Below are 24,224 nucleotides of genomic sequence, written 5' to 3'. Positions count from 1 at the left end.
ATTTGGAGCAACTGTGTCATCGGTGTATTCTCCGGTGAAGAGCATTAGAAATTCATGGCAAGATTGTTATATATGCATATGCTCGTAAGGAGCTCTAGTAGCATAATCATTAGGAGTCAGGTTGCTAACCTCAAGGTCAGTAGTTTGAAACTATCAGCTGTTCTGTGGGAGACAAATGAGGCTTTGTGCTCCCGTAAAGGTTGACAGCCTCGGAAACCATGCAGAACCGCTGTAAGTTGGAGCCGACTCCGTGGGACACCACCACCACCACCACCACCACGGCCATTGATGGGAATCCAACTTAAAGACTGGATGTGACCCTACATAGAGTTTCCAGATCCATAAAGCTAGATGGGAGCAGTCTGATCTGTCTCCCAAGGAGTCACTTAAGGGCTTAAAACACCTTGTGTGTAGCATTTCAGTGCTTAACCTAGGGTACCATCAGAGTTCTATCTATCTGTCTGCCTATCTATCTATCTATCTATCTATCTATCTATCTATCTATCTATCTATCTTTTCGTTGTTATTAAGTGCCATTGAATTGGTTCCAACTCATAGTGACCCTCTAGAGGGTTTCCTAGGAGTGAATTCTGGGTTTGAACCACCAACCTTGTGGTTCAAGCCAAATTCTTGTAGTCCACTTTGTTACCCTGAAGTGCGACTATATACGGAGTCCTAGTGTGGTGCTGTATGATGAGCACTGAACTGCTAACTGCAAAGTTGGAGGTTCAAACCCACTAGCAGCTTTGTGAGAGAAAGATGAGGATTTCTCCTCCTGTAAAGAACTTATAGCTCTGAAAATCCTATGCAGAGTTGCTGTATGAGTTGAAACTGATTCAACAGCACCTAGCCACAACAACTGTATATATGTCAAGGAAAATATGAAAACATAGTTTGAGTGTTCGTTATTTATGATATTACTGTTTACATATTCATTGACCTTTTAAAACAATATTATTATATAGGTTTTCAGAAAGATGTAGGCTTTGGGTTTAGAAATCCTAGGTACAAATCCTTGCTCTATTTTATATATATCTTCTCTGACACTAAGGTTCTTTATGAATAAATTGGGAGAATTATTACTTTTTTCTAAGTGTTTCTATGAAGACTAAATGAGATGTGGAGTCCTGGTGTGGTGCTATGGGTTAATGAGCTGGACTGCAAGGTCAGTTTAAATCACAAGGTTGATGGTTCAAGCTCAGGAGTAACTCCTCAGAAACCCTATACAGGGTCATTATGGGTCAGAACCAACTCGAGTGCACTTAACACCACCACCAAAATGAGACGTTGTTGTTAGTGATATCAAGTCATTTCTGACTCATAGCAATCCTGTATAGGGTTTGTGAGAAACAGTTGGTGGGTCTGAACCACGGACCTTGAGGTTAGCTGTCCAGTGCTTATCCTACAGCATCACATTGGGGTTTTAGTAATCTTAAAATTAAGTGTTTGATAATGGTAATATCAGTACTAGAGATGGCAACTGTCATCGCCATGTCTAAAATCAATTAGAATTTTTCTAGAGTATCTAGCAGGACCAGGTTATATTAGACTTTATTGGTTACCATAAAGAAAATATTGAAAATGGATGTCTATGATGATATTAAATGCTTGTTTGGAAAGATAGTCATTTGTGTGAAATATGTAATGAGGCTCACACTACATACAGAATCAATAAAGAGATGAAATCTGAGCTTTGGCCCATGAAAGGACGAGAGGAGTGCAGATTGTGTTCCGACTATGAAACAATAACTCAAATGAGTGGGGGAAAAGCAGAGAAATGTTTTCTGGTGCTTGAAACAGCCTCTGACTAGCCAGAAAGGCTCCTGACACCTTAGGAACAGGGTGCTGACTAACCCAAGAACTTCAAGAAGCAAGGTAAACACGAGACCTCTGCCTGGAAAACCTTGCTAAGTTCTGTCAAGTCAGTTTCATTTCACAGTGAGCCTGCATAGGGTTTCTCAAACGTTAAAAGCAATGAGGCATAGAAAGTTCATTCTTCAACACACTTCTTAGAGTATTTTCCAATTGTTTATCATAGTTCCTCTCTGATCTGACATTTCTCAACTTCAAATATTCTTTTATAAGCTGCTGCTGCTGTTGAGTGCCATGGAACTGGTTCAGACTCATAGCAACCCTGCATAGGGCTTCTGAGGAGCGACTGGTGAGCTTGAACCACTGACCTTGCAGTTCAAACTGACTTTGCAGTCCAGCCCATTAACCCACAGCACCATACCAGGACTCCAGTAGGAGCTTTCATAATACGTTTCATTTAAATTCAGAAGTTTGAGCCACAAAGGGCAAGTAAGAAAGTTTAATGTAAAATAAAGAAAGAAAAGAATGGAAGTCAGGGTAGAAGGGACAGAGGGAGATATAAGAGAGGGAGATGGAAAGACTGCAATATTGTGTGAAGGAGAAAGAAATTGAGAGAAACCTGTTAATTGCACAAATATTTATTAAAGTAACAGGTTCTTCTTTAAAATATCTCCTCTCCCATTTCCTCTGTACCCCTTTGAATAAATATTTACTCAGACCCATTTTATACCTAAACAGGATTTCTGATATTTTAGTAACTTTTAGGAATTTTACTATGCAATTTTACTTCTTCACTGCTCAAGTGTTGTTTAGTGCCGTTGAGTCAGTTCCGACTCATAGCAACCTTATATAGGGTTTCCAAGGAGTAGCTGATGGGTTTGAACTGCAGACCTTATGTTTCTCAGTCCAGTGCTGATCCTACAGTGTCACACCAGGTGTCCAATTACCTTTCTCTTTTAATTACCTTCCATTCTCTGTGACTTTTACTACCACTGTTCATAGACCAACTCACTCTCACTTCCATTAGTAAATACAGTTTTACCAAAGACACATGATTCACCCTGATGTGACAGGGCTGAAATTGAAATTTTAATCGAATGATGAATCATAGTTTGGGGAAATGTTTGTATTAACAATAATTCTCTGTTGAGAGTTCACTTCACTTCACCATGTTTATATCGATCTCTAAGGACAGGTTATGATGACCCTCTGTGAAGAAGACACTTCAGAGACCTCAGTAGCTCATTTTCCACAGGGAAATTACCATAATGTTATGGTAAAATGATCTTATATATCATTCTTCATTTAGGCAAAACCAACAAAATGCGATTGTTTCAGAAATGCAACTTTAAAAAAAGATGCATATAAATAAAAATTTAACAAATTCCTTCAGAAATTAGTGGCTTTCAAAAATATCCACAACGATTACAGGGTTTTCTGCAGGAAAACAAATGTCTATATTTTACAGAATTTCATTTGTGCAGGGAAAAAAAAATATTTAGCTCTTGTCTTCTGAATCTGGAAGGTTATCTTGGTTTGAGATTCTTGGAATTGGTCTTAAAACAAAACAAATACAAACAAACAGGAAACGTAGATTCTGATGACCACATTTCTGTGGAAGTGGAGCCTACATAGATAAAGCAGTAGGTTAAGTGGTTCTTAACCTGTTATGTTGTTGTTAGTTGTTAAGTGCCGTGAAGTCGATTTCAACCCATAGCAACCCTGTATAGGGTTTCCAAGGAGCAGCTGGTGAGTTTGAACCACCAACCGTGCAGTTCAAATGGCTTTCTCGTCTGACGCATTAGCCCACAGCACCACACCAGGATCCCATTAACCTGCTCTAGGTCATGAATAATTTGATACACTAACGAAAGCTATGAACTCACTACCTAGAAGTAATGTGCATTCATATACACACACAACAAGTATAGCAGTATGGATTTAATTTCAAGTCAGTTACAAAAGCTACAAGTTCTTCATTGAACACCAGCTTGAGAAGAGGTGTTCTGCTATGTGGCTCCGTGGGCATCATTGGGGCAATTCTGAGAAATGCAGATTCTCAGACCCCACTGAATCTAAGCCTGCATATTAATCACATCTCCAGGAGAGTCCTAGTTTGAGAAGCACTGCTGTAGATAGGTTAGACTATGGAGAGTTCCGAACTAAGAGGCAGTAACTCAAATGACATTTGGAACTAATTCGTATCAATATTTGCAGATCTATCTTCCACTGACCACTAAGGTAACAAAATTAAAGAGATGCTTTTAAAAGTAGAACCTCTTTTAAGACATTTATAAATATATATAAATAAAAAATTTCTTCTTTTAAAATGAGAAAATAATGATATCTGCAATGTTTTACAGGTGCTCAAAGACAAATACTAATTTTCTTCTACTTTCTGTAGCCCCCTCTTTACTCTTTACGTCTTACTGTATGGTGGAGCCATATGATAAGCACTGGACGGCGAACCATAATATCTGCGGTTCGAGCCTACCTGAAGTTCTATGGGAGAAAGGTGAGGCTTCCTTCTCCCCTGAAGATTTAAAGCCTAGGAAACTATACACAGCTCACTATGAGTAAGAACTGAATTAATAGCACTGAACAACAACACAAAAACAATAATTTTACCTTCTTTTTCTACCCCGTTTCTACTCTATGTATCTTAATTATTCTGTGTTTGAATATTCCTTTGGTGAAAGGTTGGTGCAGGGATTAGCTAAAGTGGACTTGAGGGCTGGGGATCTAGAATTTCCATGAATGTTAGCCCTATCCAATTGGTCCAGCACAAGGAGCAATTCAGGAGATGCGGTGTTTATAAAACAGAGGAAGCCAGGTATTTGCATACCTGTGGGACTTAAATCCTTTCTGGACTGGGGGAATAGAACTTCATGACAGTTGGTAGAGACATAGATTAAGAAATTAGAGAATAAATGCTATTGTGATGCAGGTTGGGCATCGTGAGGTAGCTTTCTGGCTTCTTGTTGTATTTCTGATTTAAGAGCAAACCCTGTTGGGTTGAAGAAGGCCTCCCTTTCTTTAGTCTTAGGAAATAGACTGCTTTGCCCTGTTTGCTCACCTTTCTGATCTCACTATGCAAGTCTTCTCTCTCATATATAGTTGCTCTGTGTATCATTCCATTGGGCCATGCAACAAGCCCTTCAATAACGACCCTTTTTCTATTTCATCTGTTGTTGGATGCTGCCGAGTGTATTACAACTCATAGGAACCTGTGTAAAAGAGTAGAACTGTCCCACAGGGTTTTCCAGACTGTAATATTTGTGGAAATAAATAGGCAAATCTTTCTCACTTGAGGATGCTGGTGAGTTTGAACTGCTAACCTTCTGGTTAAGTGCTTAACCATAGTACCACCATGGCTCCTTCTATCACTGTGCCATTTACGTGTGGTCAAATGCAGCATTCATGAGTTATATGTTCCTTCTTCTGCCATCAAACAATTGAAATGTATTTCTAAACCCCCCTCCCACATGATCTCAGTGCTTATAATATAAGGCAATGAAACTTTGCTGAATCCAATTTATACATAATGTGGTTTCAGGACTATATCAAATCAGAGGCTCCTGAATTCACTCCTACTAGTTTAAAACAGCAAAAGCCCATGTTTATGTGCTTTGACTCCTTTACATCATGAAACAATCCTTTACCAAACTCGATTGTATTTTCTCCATTTAGAGTATAGGAATATTGAAACACAAAACGGTTAAATGACTTATTCAAGGTTAACCTAGCCAATTAGTGGGGGAGCTGGATCCAGAGGAGAGTTTTAGTGTTTTTCTTTCAGAGATTGCTCTTTTTCTGCAGTAAGTCCCACTTCTTTCCAGTCAGAGAAGACTGAGGTAATAGGCCTCACTCTCATGGGAGCCCAGACACCTGCCTTTCATCCTACAAGGAAACAAGTCTCAATACAACTTGAACACCTGTTTGAGTGCCTGTTTCTTTTACCCGAAGTACTGCACCAGAGGTACTAGCCAAAAGGCAAACACACAAGAAAATGACTATGAGTTTTAACACAACACTGACTTAAACAAATGTCTAAACTAGTCATTTAGACCTTTAAATTGCAGTAGATGCACACATTATTCTGAAAAATGCAGTTTTTCCTAGGAAAACATGCTCACAGAAGTACTAAGATTCATACAACTTACGGGGAAGACAATGGGAAAAGTGTAAGAAGAATATTTTAAGAAGGACAATTTGGAAAAGATGTTGAAAAGAACAGCCAAAGATGTGCCATTGTTCCTATAAGCTGTTATAAGCAATTATACTATAAAATGTCTTTTGTTTTGAAATCATTTGGGCTTATATATTGCTTTTCAACAAGAGAAGAAGAAAAAAGGCCTGTTAAAATCCTTTTTACCAAAACAGATAAAGGCATTATTCTCTTTTGAACTCCTTGACATTCTGGTAAATAATGAGATTCTGGCAATGAGAACATCAATCCTCCTGCAAGCCTAAAATGAAAAGTCAAGGCTATGAAACATACAAGATATTTAACATGATATTTGAATTCTTCTGTAAGTGTCTGCCAGCAAGATAAAAGTTAGATGCATTCAGAGATGAAGGAGCTTAAAAATTTCTTTACAAACTCTTCTAGCATTTTACAGGTCATATCTTTAGAAACAGTTTGTTGATGATTATATTCTTAGCTTATTATGTTATCTTCCATATACTTTTGTTTTGTTTATTTTTCAGTCTATATTTCCAATACTCTAACAGTGAGATTATGTGATTTTTTTATTTTTGCTTGTTTGTTTTAATATTTTACTGTTCCCAAAGAAAGTAACTGGAACCTGACACAGATTTATGAACCCTAAAGATCTCTGTCACTATTTAGACGAGTCCCTGGGTAGGGCAAACAGCTAATCTACCTGGCTGCTAACATAAAGTTTGGAGGTTCAAGGCTGCCCAGAGGAGCCTTACACTAAAGACTGGTGATCTACTTTAAAAAAAAAAAAAAAAAAAAAACAGTGTTGGGAGCACAGTTGTACTTTGGTGCACATGAGGTCGCCATGAACTACTTGAAATGTACCCGAGGGACTCAGAATCTCTTCTCAGACTCATACACTTTTGCACAAAGCAAAGAATAAAATACAAGGAGAACGTTGTTGCTGTTAAGTTTTGCGGAGCCAATCCCTACCCATAACAACCCTGTTTCCAAGGAGCAGCTAGTGAGCTTGAACCACCGACCTGGTAGTTCAAACGACTTTGCAGTCTGACACATTAATCCACAGCGCCACACCAGGACTCCACATGGAGAATATCCACCCTTATTTTTGCAGTAATTAAAATGATGAGACTTTCATGTGTTTCATTTCCTCTTTAAATAGAGACGACCATCTCATTTCACAGATAAGAAAAGTAGGATTCAGAAGAGCAAAATCAATTCCGTAATTGAAATAATGGTGATATGAGTCTTTAGGACTCTGACTACACTTTCTCTTTTTTATGAACAAAGCATAGCCCATTCTTTCCCACTGCACTATGGATGCCACTGCATTCTTATTCTCTTTCATGAAGTTAAATTATTGAATAGAGTTTATTAAGGTGGTGGCTTCAAAATCTCTTTTTGACATTATGTAATTTAATTATACTTTTCCATAGAGGATAGAATTCAGAAGCTTTAACATTTTCTAATCGGATGATCTTGAATTTGAAAGCCATTTCATCTTATCTTTTTATCTGATATCTAACCCTCCTCCACCTCTTCTTAAGTTACTTTGCTTCACTTATCCTCTTTATTAGACTAGCAACTGAAGACCTAAATTCCAAATCTGGTACTAACCTTTTATTACTATTATTATGTTCTGGCCAACTCAACAAACATTTATTGAGTGTGTGCTATGTGTAAGGGACTGCACACAGCGCACACTCAATAAATAAAGGTATCGAGGATAATAACATAAGATCCTCGAAAAGTGCTAATATATTCTACCTCCCTGAATAGCTCTTTCTGCACAGGTACTGGATGATCTTTCAAGTAAGTATGAACTTACTTGGAAATTCTTTTTTTTTTTTTTTAATGTTTTGTTGTGAATTATGTGATAGTTTGCATGGGAGAACATTAGCTTTACATTCATCCTAGTGTATATCGTTTCATTGCCATGGTTATAATCCCCTCCATGCATCATCAACCAACCAGAGGGTATACCCTGCAAGCCTTCCCCCCAGCCATCAGCACACAGCCCCTTTCCCTCTCTGGGTCTATAGTCCCTGGCCGCTCCATCTCTCCACGTCATCATCTCTGCCTCCATCTCTGGCATCATTGCTTCTCTGGGTAGGCTCCCACTCTCCTCTCTTCTCCCTTGATGGTCCTAGGGACCTCTGCTCCTATACTGAAAAGTTAATCACTCCCCTCCTTGCTACAAAATGTCTACCTTAACAGGAAATACTTTTTATAAACTATAAATAATGACAGAGGGAAAACATTAACCTTATGAATTTGACTTAAACAGATTTTTAATAAGATATTTTGATCTTCAACATATTTCATAAATAAAACAAAAATCTACATAGCTGTGGTTCACCAGGTAACCTATCAATTTCTTAAGAATCATTAAAGGAACATTTGCTGCTTTGAAAATAACCTACTGCTCACCCTTTCCATCACCATTCTGTCACTCACGATTCCACCCCCCACCCCCCCAGTACAATCCACAGGTATTCCTCTTCAACGGTATGCTTCAAATGATATAGGTCCCCAAGTCTTGAAAACAGTTTTTTTTCTTCTTAATTTTCTCTTCTTATGATTACATGGATGACAGCTTAGCACTTCAGCTCTGGCCTTTAATTTTATTAAGTTAATGATTCACCTCAACTTTATATATTATCTAATAATTCCTGATGCTATTTTTCCGTGCTTATTTTAATCAGGCAAATCTTTAATCTAAAGGACTCAAATTTGGACTCAATTGCATTCTTTCTCACTCCTTACCCAGATAATGTTTTCAAATCCTGAAATATTGTTCCGGTCCTTCATCTTGACCCACTCCCATACTCCCTAATGCACGACCTTCATAAGATTTCCATATGCCTTGATTTTAATTGTCATTGTACATTTCTGGCTGCTCATTTGTATTCTTATTGTTGCACTTGGCCATTAGTGGTACTGAAAGCAGCGGATGTCAGCCTCCTGGCTTCCTGCCTCACTGTGAAGAGCTATCAGCAGGTTGGACAGGTGAACTTAAGACCAGATGAGAGCTATTCTAGAGTTTCCTGGCTCCTTGTCACTCTTTCTACCGTTTTTTCTTTCTTTCATGTAGCAAACATAAAGGAACAACATATCCACTCAAATACTAAGCTAAATGAATCAACCTACCTGCTACAAAATAGTTATTACTAAGTGCTCCTGCAAAGAGTCTTGCAAACCCAAAAGGGCTGGTCGACTTGGTCCTATGTGGTTGATATGACTCAGCATTGACTCAAGAGTGGTAGATTTGGTCAAGGATATTCAACATTTAGAAGATTTCTCAAAGGGAAAACAAGTCAATCAGATGGTGTCTGGCTGTCACTGCTGACTGCTCTGAAAAGGATTACATCACAGGTACTGGATAGAGTGGGAGAAAATGTGAAGCAAAACTCAAAATCATAAAAAAAAAAAAAAGACCAGGCTTACTGGTTTAACAGACTCATGGAAGCCTAGAGACGATAACCCTTAGGCATCCTTCAGATTGGAACTAACACACCTCCATGACTCAACTTTTAACCAAATGGTAGGCAGGCCTGTAAGGTGAACAATAATACCAGGAAGGTGTGCATTCATGAGAGCAATCAAACATAAAAGATCAAAAGCACAGATTTGTCCAGAGATAAAGCTCAGAAGGCAGCGAGGGATATAGGAAAGAAGGATGAAGGGATATCGTAAGCATGGGAAGAAATGGGAAGAGTGTTGTTACATCATTGTTGTTGTTGTTAGCTGCCATCAGGTTGGTTCTGACTTATAACAACCTCATATACAACAGAATGAAACACTGCCTGGTTCTGCGCCAACATCACTGCTGCCACTGTGTCAATCCATCTCGTTGGTGGGCTCCCTCTTTTCTACTGATCCTTTTCTACTGACTTTACCAAGCATGATGTCCTTCTCCAGGGACTGGTGCCTTTTGATAATACGTCCAAATTATGAGGGTTGAATTCTGGCCATCTTGACTTCTAAGCGGAATTCTGGTTATATTACTTCTAACACAGATTTGCTCATTGTTCTGGGAGTCCATGGTACTTTTAATATACTTCTCCAACATCATAACTCAAATGCATCGATTCTGAAGTCTTCCTTATTCATTATCCAACATTCACATGCATGCAAGACTACTGAAAATACTACGGCTTGGGTCAGGCACACTGTAATTATCAAACTGACATCTGTGCTCTTGAAAACTTTACAGATATCTTGTGCAGCAGATATGCCTAAGGCAATATGATGTTTTATTTCTTGACTGCTGCTTCCATGAGTGTTGATGGTGGATGCAAGGAAGATGAAGTCTTGGACAACTTCTAGCTTTTTTTCCATTTAATTATGATGTTATTTATTGGTCCAGTGCTGAAGACTTTCTTTACACTGAGGTGCAACCCATACCGACAGCTTTGATCTTCATCATTAAGTATTAAGTTCTCTTTGCTTTCAGTAAGCAAGGTTGTATTATCTGCATATTGCAGCTTGTTAATGAATCTTCCTCCAATCCTGATGCCATGTTCTTTTCATATAATCCATTTTCTCAGATTACTTGCTCAGTGTACAGATTGAATAAGTATGGTGAAAGAATATAACCCTGATGCACATCTTTCCTGATTTTTAACTATTCAGTGTCCCCTTCTTCTGTTTGAATGACTGCCTCTTGGTCTATGTTTTAATCAGTGTCACAAAACATGTTCTGTGTGAATTGTTGAATTGAATACCAATTTTCTCTGTAAGCTGCACACAATTTTCGCTGTACACTGCACACAATTTTCTCTATAACTACATACAAATTATTATTTAAAAAATGTTAGTCTAACAATGAGTGGTAATATCACAAAGAAACTAAAATGCAAAATATAATTATATATGTAAATATATCTATATCTGTATCTATGTCCTTTGTTTCTTCTTCAATGTTCCAGTTCTCTGAATTCTTTATATCTGCCATTAGCTCCAGTTTTGACCTTGGACATAACCTTAACCATTTTGACTTCAGCTTTGTCATCTACAAATGAGGAGTTGGCCATATGACTACTCTGAAGTTCTCCTCCAGATCAGACATTGGTTTCTTCTCTTTGAGACAAGTAGCAGGACTTTTTTCCACGTAAATACTAGATCAACATACTAAATGAAATATTTACTTGTGAAAATACACTCAACTAGGGTTGAGAGGCACAAATAACCATACCCAACCCATTGCTATCAACTCAATTCTGACTCATAATTGCTTAATAAGGACACAGTACAATTACATCATAGGGTTTCAAAGACCCTAAATCTTTACAGAAGCAAATTGTCACTTCTTTCTCCAACAAAGTGACTTGTGGGTTCAAACCTCTGACCTTTTGGTTAGCAGTCAAGTGCTTAACCATTGTGCTACCATTACTCCTTAATATTAGTGATACCTAAGTGTGGTGTTGCTGATTGATGTCCTAGACTGCAAGGTCGTTGGTTCAAGCTCACCAGCCACTCATTGGAAACTCTAAACAGGGTCGCTTTGTGTTGGAACCAACTCAGTGACACTTACCAACAACAAAGGCAAATGTGACTTCCTTACATTTTACCAAAGGATGAGTTAGGGAGACACCAGACCAAATCAGATCAAATGCCATCTATTTAAAAACGAAACCAAATAAAACAAAAACCTGCTAGGAGTGAGGACAGGAAGAGACACAAAGACAAGTGGGCCCAGGAGATGAAATACATAGTAGGATAGGATTTTTCACTCTAGAATTCATTGGTGCTATTGGGGCTGTGAGATAAGCACTGGACTGCTAATCACAAGGTCAGCAGCTCAAACACACCAGTTGCTCCTCAGAAACTCTACAGAGTGTTGCTGTGAGTCAAAACTGACTTGATAGCACTTAACAACACCCACAACACCATCGGCTCCACTAAGTCAGAATCAACACATGTCTCCCCACTCAGCTGTGCCTGTGATTTCTTTGGTCTGACTGACTGAAAAGTGACTGTCTTGTTGTACCTGGTACAGAATGTCTGACCTCCCGTGGCCTCTGCCAGTGACTGATTTTAGCAGAACAGACACTGATGTGGAATCCTTGATAGACACTTCAATAGTGGCCTGCAAATGGCTCTGGGAAAGCAACTGTATTAATGTAATATTGTAATTTATTGGCAGTTTTGTGTGATAGCGTATTTACTGAAATAAGGCCTGCCAAAAAAGCTCAGGTTACAGCAGGCATACATGATTTCCCAACCAGCCGTAAACTATAAATCAAACGCCTTTTCTGTCCACTGTCAGCCACCTCCACCCTCTTCTTGTCCTCGATCCTCAGACAAATTGAAGCACATGCCACAATTTGCAGGGGGAAAATCAAACTCAATTTTGCAGTACAATGAAGTGAGTTTTGGTCTTGTCATGTCCACTGACATATTGATCCCTTGAAGATTGAAAAGATCAGAATGCTCTGGGTTTGGGCTTTCAAAAATATCTATGCATAGAAATGCAATGTGTGAATTAAGGACGGCAGACCACTTCTGTAGTTTTACAAAGACACAAGAGCTCCAGGGGGCTAATGGTACAAAACAGCGCTACATATAAAAGTCATTATTTAAGAGGTCACATTTTCTTTCTTGTAGAATTACAGCCCGGGAAGACAAATGGTCTCCTAATTCAACTTCATTTAAAGTGCAGCTGATCATTTCAACAGCTAAAAGGAATTTTCACGAGTGAAGGTAGAAAACAATAACAACAACAAAAAGAAAACCTAAACAACCAACAGCCCTCTCTTGGCCTTGGTAGAATTTATGCCAGATCTATAGTGCAATAAGTCCAACACACCATTAAACATTTTCTACTTAACCTGAAAGAGAACTAAACCAAATCACTTATTATGTCCATGTGTGCAATCTGCAAAACACAGCGATCACAGTCTCCGTGAAATGCATAGACCCTACTGTTACTCCCATCTCTAGATGAAGCATTAGAGAAAGGAGCTCCTTTATCACAGGGTGATGATGAAATTGTAAGAAACACCGTAAAATAGCCTAGTGCCTAGTAAGCTAATCTCTAACTCTGCAGGTGGAAGGAAAAACAAAAATGTGTGCTCAGGTGGACAGAATTTCAGTCTTTATGCTAATGGAACGCCTTTCTAATTACCTTTCTAATTATTACTAGAATGCCTTTCTAATTATTTCTTATAGAAATACTTTGTTCTGGTGTGGCTCTGTAGGATAAGCTAACCAAAAGGTCAGTGGCTCAAACCCAACAACTGCTCCTTGGAAACTTTGTACAGGGTCACTATGAATCAGAAACAACTCCACAGCAATTAGCAACAACAACAAAGGGAGATTTCAAAATGCTCTGCAACTCCACGGAGATTGCTGCTTCTTAATATTGCCGCTCTTGGTATTGCTGTTGTGAGCTACCACTGAGATGGTCCCCGACTCATAGTGACTTCATGCACAACTTAAAGAAATGCTGCCCAGTCCTGTAAACATCTACATGACAGGTGGTATATTGGACTATTGTGACCTGTAGGATTTTTAATGAACTGATTTTATTAATAGATTACCACATCTTTCTTCCGCGTCTGTCTTAGTCTAGGAGCCCCACTGAAATCTGTTCCTCATCCCAGTAACATGTCAGTGTCCATAGAGAGAAGGGTGCTGACTGGGCATGAGGCCTGTTAGCCAGGAACACAACTTGGGCCTCTAGCTTGGAACGTGAGAAGGCTACCTTTCAGCTCTCATTGTCCCCATTGTGTTGCCCTCTCCCTCATGTAAAACTGTAGGAGTCCCAGTCCCAGGGCATTCTCCTTTCTGACAAACCACACACAGGAATTTGAATGGGGAAAGAACTTCTTGTCTGATCTCTAATTTCAAAGCTTTCAAAGCGCAAGGAACTTCTCATTTGGTATGCTCTTAAAAAATTAGGGCAATGCCTTCCATTACCATATTCTAAAGTAATTACTTGCGGTAAGTAAAGATAAATTCATTACTAATTACACAGTCCTTTATTGTGAAATCCAGAGTAAAATTATTTGTGGTATTTTTTTAAGCCGACAAGAGAATGACTTTACTTCATCAATCAGTTTGACTAAACTAATGATTTTCTTAGAATTAAAATTTGTTGAAAGCTCTAAGTATTTCATCTTTTAGGCTAAGAAGCATGTAGTTAATGTCACAGCTAATACATTTGTCAGTCTGCTAATTTTCTTTTTCTATTAGAATAAGTAAACATCAGCTCTTTCTTAAAAGCATACTATTTACCATGTGTCAGGAGCAATACAGGGTGAACTTAGTTGGAAATCATGAGGTAAGACATTATGAAGGGAACAGGAATCACAGGGAAACAATGAAGGAGAGACATTTAGTAATTTCAAAGGATGGTGGGTGTGCCTCAGGTTGAGTTGGGGAGGGTTCCATTTAAAGGGAAAAATAAAAAAGAAGGAAAATCAAAGCAAAAACTCCAGATAGAGAGAATAAAAAATGTAAAAGAGGCGATGGCTTGCAGGAAACACTTCAAAGAACAATAGAATAATAGTAAAACAACAAAAGACTCCTAAGTGTACAATTTAAATAAAAGAAATTGAGATCTTGTCTCTGGGGCAGTGGATGAGGGAATGGCTCTTCAGAGTAACTTATTATTTGATGTTTTAGCAGCAGAAAGTACTACAGACTCCCATTGTTTTAAGGACATAGTCTACTCATTTTTCTAAACGGTGCCAGATTTTACTTAAGCCAGCATTCATACTATTGAACTAAAAGAAAATAATAAACAACCATGCCAGTTCCCTACTCTTGTCTATTGTTAAATGTTCTTTCTAAAACTAAGGGATTTTGCTCATTTTGTTATCCTAGGTCTCCAAAGGATGTGTTGTTGTTGTTGTTGCTATCGAGTTGGTACCCACTCATAGCAACCCTGTGCTGGCCCAACCTCACTATTGTTGCCATGCTTGAGCCCATTGATGCTGCCACTTGGCCAATCCATCTCACTGGGGGTCTTCCTCTTTTTTCTCTGACCGTCCACCTACCAAAAATGATATCCTTCTCCAGTGACTGGTCCCTCCTGACAATATGTCTGAAGTATGAGAGACAAAGTCTGGCCATCATGGCCTCCAAGGATATGATTGTTGTTGTTGTTGTTGTTGTTAAGTGCCGTGGAGTCGGTTCCAACTCATAGCGATCCTGCACAGGGTTTCCGAGGCTGTAAATCTTTATGGGAGCAGAACGCCTCATCTTTTTCCCACGGAACCGCTGGTAGTTTCGAACTGCTGACCTTGCGGTTCACAGTCCGATTCGTAACCACTACGGTACCAGAGCTTCTTATAGAGTTCTAAATTTCATGTTCCAAATTAGACAGTACCGAGTCCACAGTAAAAAAATTTATTTAAAATAACCTTGAGACATTCATTTTCAGCCTTCTTTCTCTTGTATAATTTTTGTGTAACATTGTCACTCAAACAGACATTTTACTTCCAAGTAGAGAAGGAGCTCTGGTAGCGTAGTGGTTACGAATCGGGCTGCGAACCTTAAGGTCAGCGGTTCGAAACTACCAGCTGCTCCGTGGGAGAAAGATGAGGCTTTCTACTCCCGTAAGGATTTACACCCTCGGAAACCCTGTATAGGGTCGCTATGGGTCGGAACCGACTCGAAGGCACTTAACAACAACAGAGAATGAGTAGCAGTATAAAGTGCTGGAGCTGTTTAGTTTCTGATGCTACAAAATTGGTCTTTTTAAAAAAATATATTGAATAATTAAGCCTATTACCCTTCCCCATTAAACATATGTGCTCCACTTAAAATTATTTCAGATGTTTTCTTTTTGAATCTAGAATAAAAATTAACAGGTGTTGTTGTGTTTTTTTAAATGTCTTTGGTTTTGTTGTTAAATAAGTTAGCCATAACCAGAGGTGTATGAATGAGTTCCTAAAATTTAAAAGCCTATACTTTCTGAAATAAAAATGAGTGGGGAAAGATGCATTGTTCCCAAGGTGTGTAGACTGAAATTGCTGTTGCTGTCTGCTGCTGCCGAGTTGACCCCTGACATGGTGACCCCCGTGCACAGTGAAATGAAATGCTGAACCTTCTGATCCATGGGATTTTCACTGGCTGATTTTGGAAAATGGGTCGTCAGGCATTGCTTCCTGGCTTGCCTTAGTCTGCAAGCTGTTCAGTATGGTAGCAGCATGCAAGTCTCCACTGACAAATGAGTAATAACGGTGTTTGAAGTGCAGTAGCCAGGTAGCTAACGGAGGGAGGGCTCTCCCATGGCTCCAGAGACTTAAGAAGTTACTTGACATCTCTGTGAACCACTGTCCTTATCCATAAAATGGGATAAGAGCAGTAAATACCTCACAGCATTGCAAGGACCAAATGAGGTGTTACAAGTTTTCTGCACTTTCCCTGTCTGACAAACAAAACATGTTCAGTAAGGGCTAGTTCTTATTGTTGTTTCTAAGCGCCGTGGAGTTGGTTTTGACTCAAAATGATCCTGTATAGAGTTTCTAAGGAGTGCCTGGTGGATCTGAATGGCCAAATTGTGGTTAGCAGTCCAGTGCTTATCCTACAGTGCCACACAGTAGTTGCAATTAACCTGACATCTACCCTTGGAGGCAAGGATGGTCAAATTTCCTCTCTCATACTTCCGACATATTGTCAGGAGGGACCAGTCCCTGGAGAAGGGTATCATGTTTGGTAACGTGGAGGGTCAGAGTAAAAGAGGAAGATCCCCAGCGGGATGGATTGGCAAAGTGGCAGCATCAATGGGCTCAAAGCGTGGCAACAATAGTGAGGTTGGCCCAGGATCGGGCAGTGTTTCCTTGTGCTGTGCTCAAGGTCACTATGAGTCGGCACTGACTCGATGGCACCTAACAACAACAACCCTGAATTACTGTCTCAGTCAAGACTTTTCTTTGTGGCGAAAAGAAAATAGCCAGAGTCAGTAGGCAAGTACCTCCTGACACAGAAATATCACTAAATAATTATTTTGTTTCAAACTTTCTTTGCTTCCATTAGCAAAGACCTTGGAGTTATAGGAACTCACCACTCACTCCTCAGAAATGCTAAAGAGGGTTGCTATGAATAGGAACCGACTGGAGGCACATAACAACAACAACACTCCCTGTAATGTATATGAAACATGCATGTGCCCTGGATGTAGAGAGGAGCTTGGGGGATGCAGACCTGCTGCCAATACCAACGTGGACTTCTGTTAGATTGGAGGATCTGCCTCTTATCAAATGAAGCATGACTGTCTGACCTTGTGTTTCAGAGAAGATCCCACTCTGCCAGGCCCTGTATTCAGTGCCACCCAGGATTCGTGGATATTTCTTCAAAGGATTGAAGTTACTTACACTCAAGTCTCTGGTAGTGTAGTGGTTACGAATTGGGCTGCGAACCTTAAGGTCAGCGGTTCGAAACTACCAGCTGCTCTGTGGGAGAAAGATGAGGCTTTCTACTCCCGTAAAGATTTACACCCTCGGAAACCCTGTACAGGGTCGCTATGGGTCGGAACCGACTTGATGGCACTTAACAACAACAACAACACTCAAGTCAGTTATTTATAAGGTAGAAACTAAGGTACAAATCATCAGAGACAAACATTTAATACTGAAAAGACATCGCATCCCAGCCGTCTCAAGCACCCTGATGTGCTTAAAGTAGCGGTACCAGTGATACACCAACTTCCAATGTGAGCAAATGGGTACATTACCTGGCTGAGACAAAAGCGGCGTATAAGGGACTTTCGGTTCTATTGCACTCATTGGCGGAGGTAGCAAAGGGTTGGCAAAGCTGCGAAGTGGATGAGTTGGTCGAACACAAGCTGTGGGGATGGTTCTGCTCGGTGCCTCCTCACTGCTGGGGTGCTCAGGTTGAGATGGGGGCAACATGGGTGGCTGTTGTGTGGTTGGTCCTTCACTCACCGCTGCAATGGACAGAAGAAAAGCCATTCTTTAATTCAGAACAAAGCTTGTTTTCCCTAAGTCCCCTGGAGGCCCCTTGAATCATTTTTATAGAAAGATGTGAGGATCTGATCAATATCTCTGCCATGTTATAAACATCCTCTTCTATGGGACATAATAGCAACTTCCCTTTAAACAGTAGAAATAGATGTGACAGGACAGGGGTTTAGCTTTCAGGAAGAGTAGTAAAATATATTCAGCACTAACTATATTGCCTCAACTGTCTGGGTCCTGTAATCATAAGTGATGAAGTGAGAAAAAAGAGTTATTTCTCCTTTCATAAGGAGCAATGTCAATGAAATTCAATGTACCCAACCCAGCTATAGCTGTGTTATTATCTACCAGCCAATATGCCAATTGTTCTATGATTTAAACAGGCCATGTCAACTGTCAAACAAATCAGAGGTACTGGGTGCTCAGAGGCATGCTAATAAAATGATGGAAATAATAACCACTATCATTATCTTCCATAACAAAATTAAGGCACATGTAGCTAAAAAGTTATATGAAAGATGACTCTGCTGGAACAACTTGCCTGAAAGTAGAATTGCAATTTTTCCTCTTTGGTGACAAACCTTGTAATTTTCGGTTAGATTACTGTAGTTTAAGAGATTTTGAATAGTCATTTGAGACAGCCACGGGCATTTGGACAGCTTTGTATATGGTGACACACTTTGTCTCCAGAGCACACACTTGCCTCAGACTGAAATATTGGCAAGGTAATTTTTCATGCTAAGGACACCGTGACTCAACTTTAATTATCCATTCAAGTTCAAAGTCAACAGGTCTAGGTTAAACTGTATGTGGAAAGAGCTGTAGAGTCGATGTAAGTGTTAATAAAACAAGAAGAGTATGCCTGACTATTTCTTAAGAAAGTTATATTGGGTAAATTGAGAAAAAAAAAGGCAGTGATAAAAGATAAGAATTCACTTTTCAAGGAGGATTTTCAACCAAGAAATATTTCCAGATAATTAGTTTGTGAAATAATTTTGAGACAACTCTCTCAGGGCAGCAAAGGGTAGAGAAGATAAAAGAAAACCTGGCAAAGCTCCAGAGAGTCGAGATTAAAGGTACAAAGATCAACACAATATTAAAGATATGCAGAAGTGAAGTGTGGCTTCAAAACGTATTTGATATTAAAACTTATTGTGTTTTATTCAGAAGTTAGAAGCCAATTGGGTCAGTGACCAGCCTCTGAGCTCACTGCATTCAAAGATGGAGGTGGGAAGATGCAGGCTAGGCTGATGACTGGACCAAGACAAACAGAAAAAGAGCCAGAAAGTAGGCAGAGATTTGGGAAAAGCTTTCCTCAAAATAAATGTAAGCAAGATAACAAAAGAAACAGACTGTGAGGCAAAGAGGAGCTTGAACAAAAGCACCTACTTTATCCTTAGCCTAGGAAGTTCTATTAAAGAAGAAGGGGGGGAGAGGGGGAACGCATACAAAATCTCCAGAAAAATACCTTTTTTTGTGTGTTTGTATTCAGTTAGGATTACAAAATGTGCGAGATGGTGAGAACACAGCTTTAGAGACCAAAAAAAATCATGCAGGTTTTAACCTGGACTTATTCTGTCAAAAGAAGAGAATGGCACATGATTATTTGTCCAAATACAGATTTGATTCTTTTAGTCAACACTCAACTTCGGGGACCCATGCACCACAGGCCTTGAAAATCACCGCACAAGTCCAGTTTTGCTGTATTTCCCATGGACAAGTCTACCATAATTTGGGTCTCTTTGATAGGACTTCCTTCAATTCACAGGTTCCAAAGGATTCTTGGGAAGGGTTGAATGGCAGGAATTGCTTTTGTAGCTGTTGTTGAATGCCATGGAGATGGTTCCAAATCATCATTGTAAGTGCTGTCCCAGGATCGGGCAGTATTTCATTTTGCTGTGCATATGGTCGCTGTGGGTCGGTACTGACTCGATGGCACCTAACAATAACAGTTGGCTTTTCATAGCATTTCCAAGGAGTGACTGGTGTGTTTGAATTACTCATCTTGCAGTTTTCAGTTCAGGGTTTAACCTACAGTACCCACCAAGACTCTAGTCTGGACTTGTTTTGTGAAGTAATATCCACTCAGTTCTGACTCATAGGTCCCCTGTGATAAGGTTTCTGGGGAGCTGTTGGTGGTTTTGAACCCCTGGCCTTGTGGTTGAAACAGACCTTGCGGTCCAGTGCTTATACTCCAGGCTCACACCAGGACCCATCTTCATTATTGTTATGGATATGGTGAGGGCTAAGATTAGGAGCTCTGGTAGCGTAGTGGTTACGGATCGGGCTGCGAACCTTAAGGTCGGCGGTTCGAAACTACCAGCCGCTCCGCGGGAGAAAGATGAGGCTTTCTACTCCCGTAAAGATTTACACCCTTGGAAACCCTGTACAGGGTCGCTATGGGTCGGAACCGACTCGATGGCACAACAACAACAACAAAGATTAGTGTTAAGGGTATGCACTGGACTAGGGTTAGGAGTAAGTTTGGTCTAGTTTTTAGGGTTACAGTTTGGTTTATTTTTATTTATGTATTTTTTTGTTGAAATCTAATTAGTTTCCTCTTCATTTGGAAGTTCTGTAACAACATATTCCCTCTTCTTACTTTATGTTTTGTTGTTGTGTTGCAATCGTATCTCTGGTTCTCTCTTTTCCATCATATAGATCTGGTTTACTTTGCATACTTCTGTATGTAGGTTGCATCTAGATGCTTTGTGCTCGAAGGGTATTATCTGCTATTGTTGAGTCTCTGTCCAAAGAATTTCCTTTATTTATTATTTTTTTTATAAGATTGGACTGGTTTTTACAAACTGTCTTAATTTCTGCTTCTCTGAAAATGATCCAATTTCACCATCATATTTGATGGACAGTTTTACTGGAAAAAATGATTCTTAGTTGGAAATTTTTTTCTTTCAGAGTTTTACATACATCATTACACTGTCTTCTTGCTTGTATGGTTTCGGCTGAGAAATTAGAGCTTAGTCTAATTAGTTCTCCTTTATATGTAACTTTTCATTTTTTCTGATGTGTTCTCAGGATTTTTACCTTGTCTCTGGTTTTGGCAATTTTGAATATAATATGCCTTGGTGTTTTTCCCTTGTGGTCTATCATGTTTGGAGTGCATTTAGCTTCTTAAATTGCTGTCTTCTCACCTTTCATGATACTAGAGTAGTTTTCTTCTAACAACTCTTGGACAATATTTTCTATGGGTTATTTGGTCTCTTCCTGCTTTCGAATTCATATCGCATGTATGTGATTCCTCTTGATTTGTTTTTGTTGCTAAGTGCTATAGAGTTAATACCCACTCATAGTGACCATAGGTTTCCAAGGAGTGACTAGAGAGTTTGAACATTGCATTAGCCTTTTGATTAGCATTCCTCTTGGCAGTAACCCACTTAAATCTTAGATTTTCTTTGGATGTATTTATTCTTTCCTCTGACTGTTCCTCTAGCAAATGAATACAGAGAGATTTTTCTTCCAGCTCAGCAACATGGCTTTCCGTTGATTCAATTCTATTTCTTTCTCCTTTCTGTGGATTATTTATTTCTGAGTCTTACTGTTAATCTTCTGGCTTTCTTATTAGTGATTTTGTATAATTCCCACTTGTTCAATTATTTTGGCAGTTTGTTTCCTGAGTTTTTCCATAGTGTTGTCTATGTTTTGCCTCATTTCATCTCTAGTTTTCTCCATCATTCTCACAATCTGTTGAAGTTGCTTAATTAACATTCTTTTAAATGCCTTATCAGGTAGTTCCAATATCATTTCTGAGGTTGTATTTTGATCACTTGTTTGAGGCGCTCTCTTGCGTCTTTATGTAAATTGCAATTGCTTGTTTTCTCTGAGACATGGTGGTGTCCTATTTATATTTCATTCTCAGGCTTTCTCCACCTGGCTCCTGGTAGATGTGGTAGAGACCAAAGAGGCATGGATCCCAGGCAGAACAGAGGCAGCTGAGGAGCAGGGGGGGCTATTAACAATTGGATTAGCTAAAGGCAGGAATTTTCAATAGCCTCATATGGATGCGAAAGCTAGACAGTGAATAAGGAGGATCGTAGAAGAATTGATGCCTTTGAGTTGTGGTGTTGGAGGAGAATACTGAGGGTGCCATGGACTGCCAAAAGAACCAATAGATCTGTTTTGGAAGAAGTGCAGCCAGAGTGCTCCTTGGAGGCCAGGATGGCTAAGCTTCGTCTCTCCTACTTTGGACATATTGTCCGGAGGAAACAGTCGCTGGAGAAGGATGTCATGCTGGGTAGGGTGGAGGGTCAGAGAAAAAGAGGAAGACCCCCAACGAGATGGATCAGCCAGGTGGCATCATTGATGGACTCAAGTGTGACAGCGGTAGTGAGGTTGGCCCAGGATCAAACATTGTTTCATTCTGCTGTGCATGGGGTCATTATGAGTCGGTTCCAACTCGATGGCACATGACAACAACAACAAAGGCAGGAATGGCCACGCCCAGTTGCCAGAAGGGTTCCCAAACAAGGGAGAACTATATCAACTTACCGCTCACCTCCAGCTGACTCATGTACCTGCAGGCCACTGTATCAACAGCCACTTGCAAAATCTCCAGACACCCATGCCCTGCTGCTCAGCGCCAGCCCATAGCGCACCCGTTTTAACTCTCCCTGCTCCTTTCCGCTTCGTCTTCCAGTTGTTACTTAGTCCACCTCTTTGTCCTCTTCTCTGAAGCTCAGGGTTCTAGGATCGTCATCTGTGTCTGTTTCAGTGGGTCTCTCATGTCTTTGTTGAAGAGGGTACTCTCAGTGAGTCTGCTTACTCCACCATCTTGCCGAAGAATCTCACCTTTCTTAGATTTTAAGTAGAGCAAAACAAATGCTTTTCAGACCTGGCTGACATTTGTTGTTGTTGTTAGGTGCCATTGAGTTGGTACCAACTCCTAGCAACCCTATGCACAACAGAATGAAACACTGCCCAGTCCTGGGCCAACCTCACAATTGTTGCCATGCTTGAGTCCATCGATGCTGCCACTCTGCCAATTCATCTCGTTGAAGGGTCTGCCTCTTTTTCTCTGTCCCTCCACCTTACCAAACATGATCTCTTTCTCCAATGACACTAACATTTAGGGCCATGAAAACACTTAAACACAATAGCAACTGCTTTACCAGAGAAATGTCCTCATTTCAGATAAGCCAATTTGACCAGATCAAGCCTGAGCTTCAGGACATCTAGGTGTAACAAATAGGCTCAGTGGCATGACATTTAGCTGTGATGAAAGCTCTGAAGCGCAAAGAAAACCTCCTTTCACCTACCAAATGCAACCTCCTCTGCAATTCAGAGGGTAGAGTGAAAATCAAATATATGCTGACAAGGCACTCGTTTTCAAAGGATAAAATAATCCGAATTCATTGTTCAAATAGCATACAATTACACAGCAGAGTCAAATCTCAAGGCACTTTATAATAATTAATGTCAACACACATAAATAATTGCTACAGAATATCTGGCAAAAAAGGAAATGAGAATTTTCCTTTTATCCTAAAGTATTTGAAAGAAATATAGCACACCAATAATTCTAAGCAGAGACTTTAAGACATGTGCATCTCTAGAAATCCAATTCACTCATTCATCTTAGAGAACAGCAATGTGCTGTCTGATCCTGGAGATTCACAGGTCCTCCCAGCTTGGATTTTTGAAAAGACTCTAGAGAGAAATCCATGAACTCTATAGCACTCTTGTTCCCATCAAGGTCAAATTCCATCTGCCAGTTGATTTCTAATTTGGGGGAACACTGGGGAAGAAAAATAACATGGGGAGAGTTGGCTACTCTTCCCATGAAGTGAAAATGTTAAAACTGAGTGGTATACACTCATTAACCTTCTCCATTGCCATATATTTGTTTCAAAGATGAGAAATTGGAGTGCAAGTTTCATAGTGATTTGGAGAAATGAGGCATCTACAAGATTTCAAGGCTACCTATCTTTTGAAGTTTTAAAAAATAGCACAACCCTTGTTGTTCCACAAGGACAGGTCATTTGCCTATTGAGGGTAAGAGCAGAACTGACATTTCTTATTAGGAAAAGTAAACACTGGTCTGCCCTAACTCTATAAATCTGTACTGAAGGGTCAGCAAATGTGTACAGTGAAATTGTCATATGTTTCCTTTCCTTGTGGTGAGAACAGAAATTCAGCTTTGTGACTTGGAGAAGCAGCAGATCTTTGGGGCAGAACTTTAGTGATTCATCTTCTGAAAAACTCAAATTCTTTCAGACAACATTAGAAGAAAGAGAGTCAATGCACTTGGCAAAGTCAAACTTCCCTTTTCCTACGTGTGTCTTTCT

The 24,224-nt window shown here is 39.7% G+C and overlaps 1 protein-coding gene across 1 annotated transcript in view; it reads right to left on the bottom strand.

Moving 5' to 3' along the window:
• Positions 1 to 24,224, bottom strand: part of DCC (deleted in colorectal carcinoma) — a 1,585,944-nt gene that overhangs the window by 29,569 nt on the left and 1,532,151 nt on the right. The window contains exon 27 of the mRNA XM_006837499.1: positions 17,682 to 17,894. Within this exon, the coding sequence (XP_006837562.1) occupies positions 17,682 to 17,894 (213 nt within the window). The remainder of the gene's footprint in view (positions 1 to 17,681; positions 17,895 to 24,224) is intronic.

This window comes from Chrysochloris asiatica, unplaced genomic scaffold (genome assembly GCF_000296735.1).
Source record: "Chrysochloris asiatica unplaced genomic scaffold, ChrAsi1.0 scaffold00021, whole genome shotgun sequence".
NCBI lineage: Eukaryota > Metazoa > Chordata > Mammalia > Afrosoricida > Chrysochloridae > Chrysochloris > Chrysochloris asiatica.
Note: the sequence above shows the minus strand (reverse complement) of the source record. Positions and strands in the feature narration are given on the sequence as shown.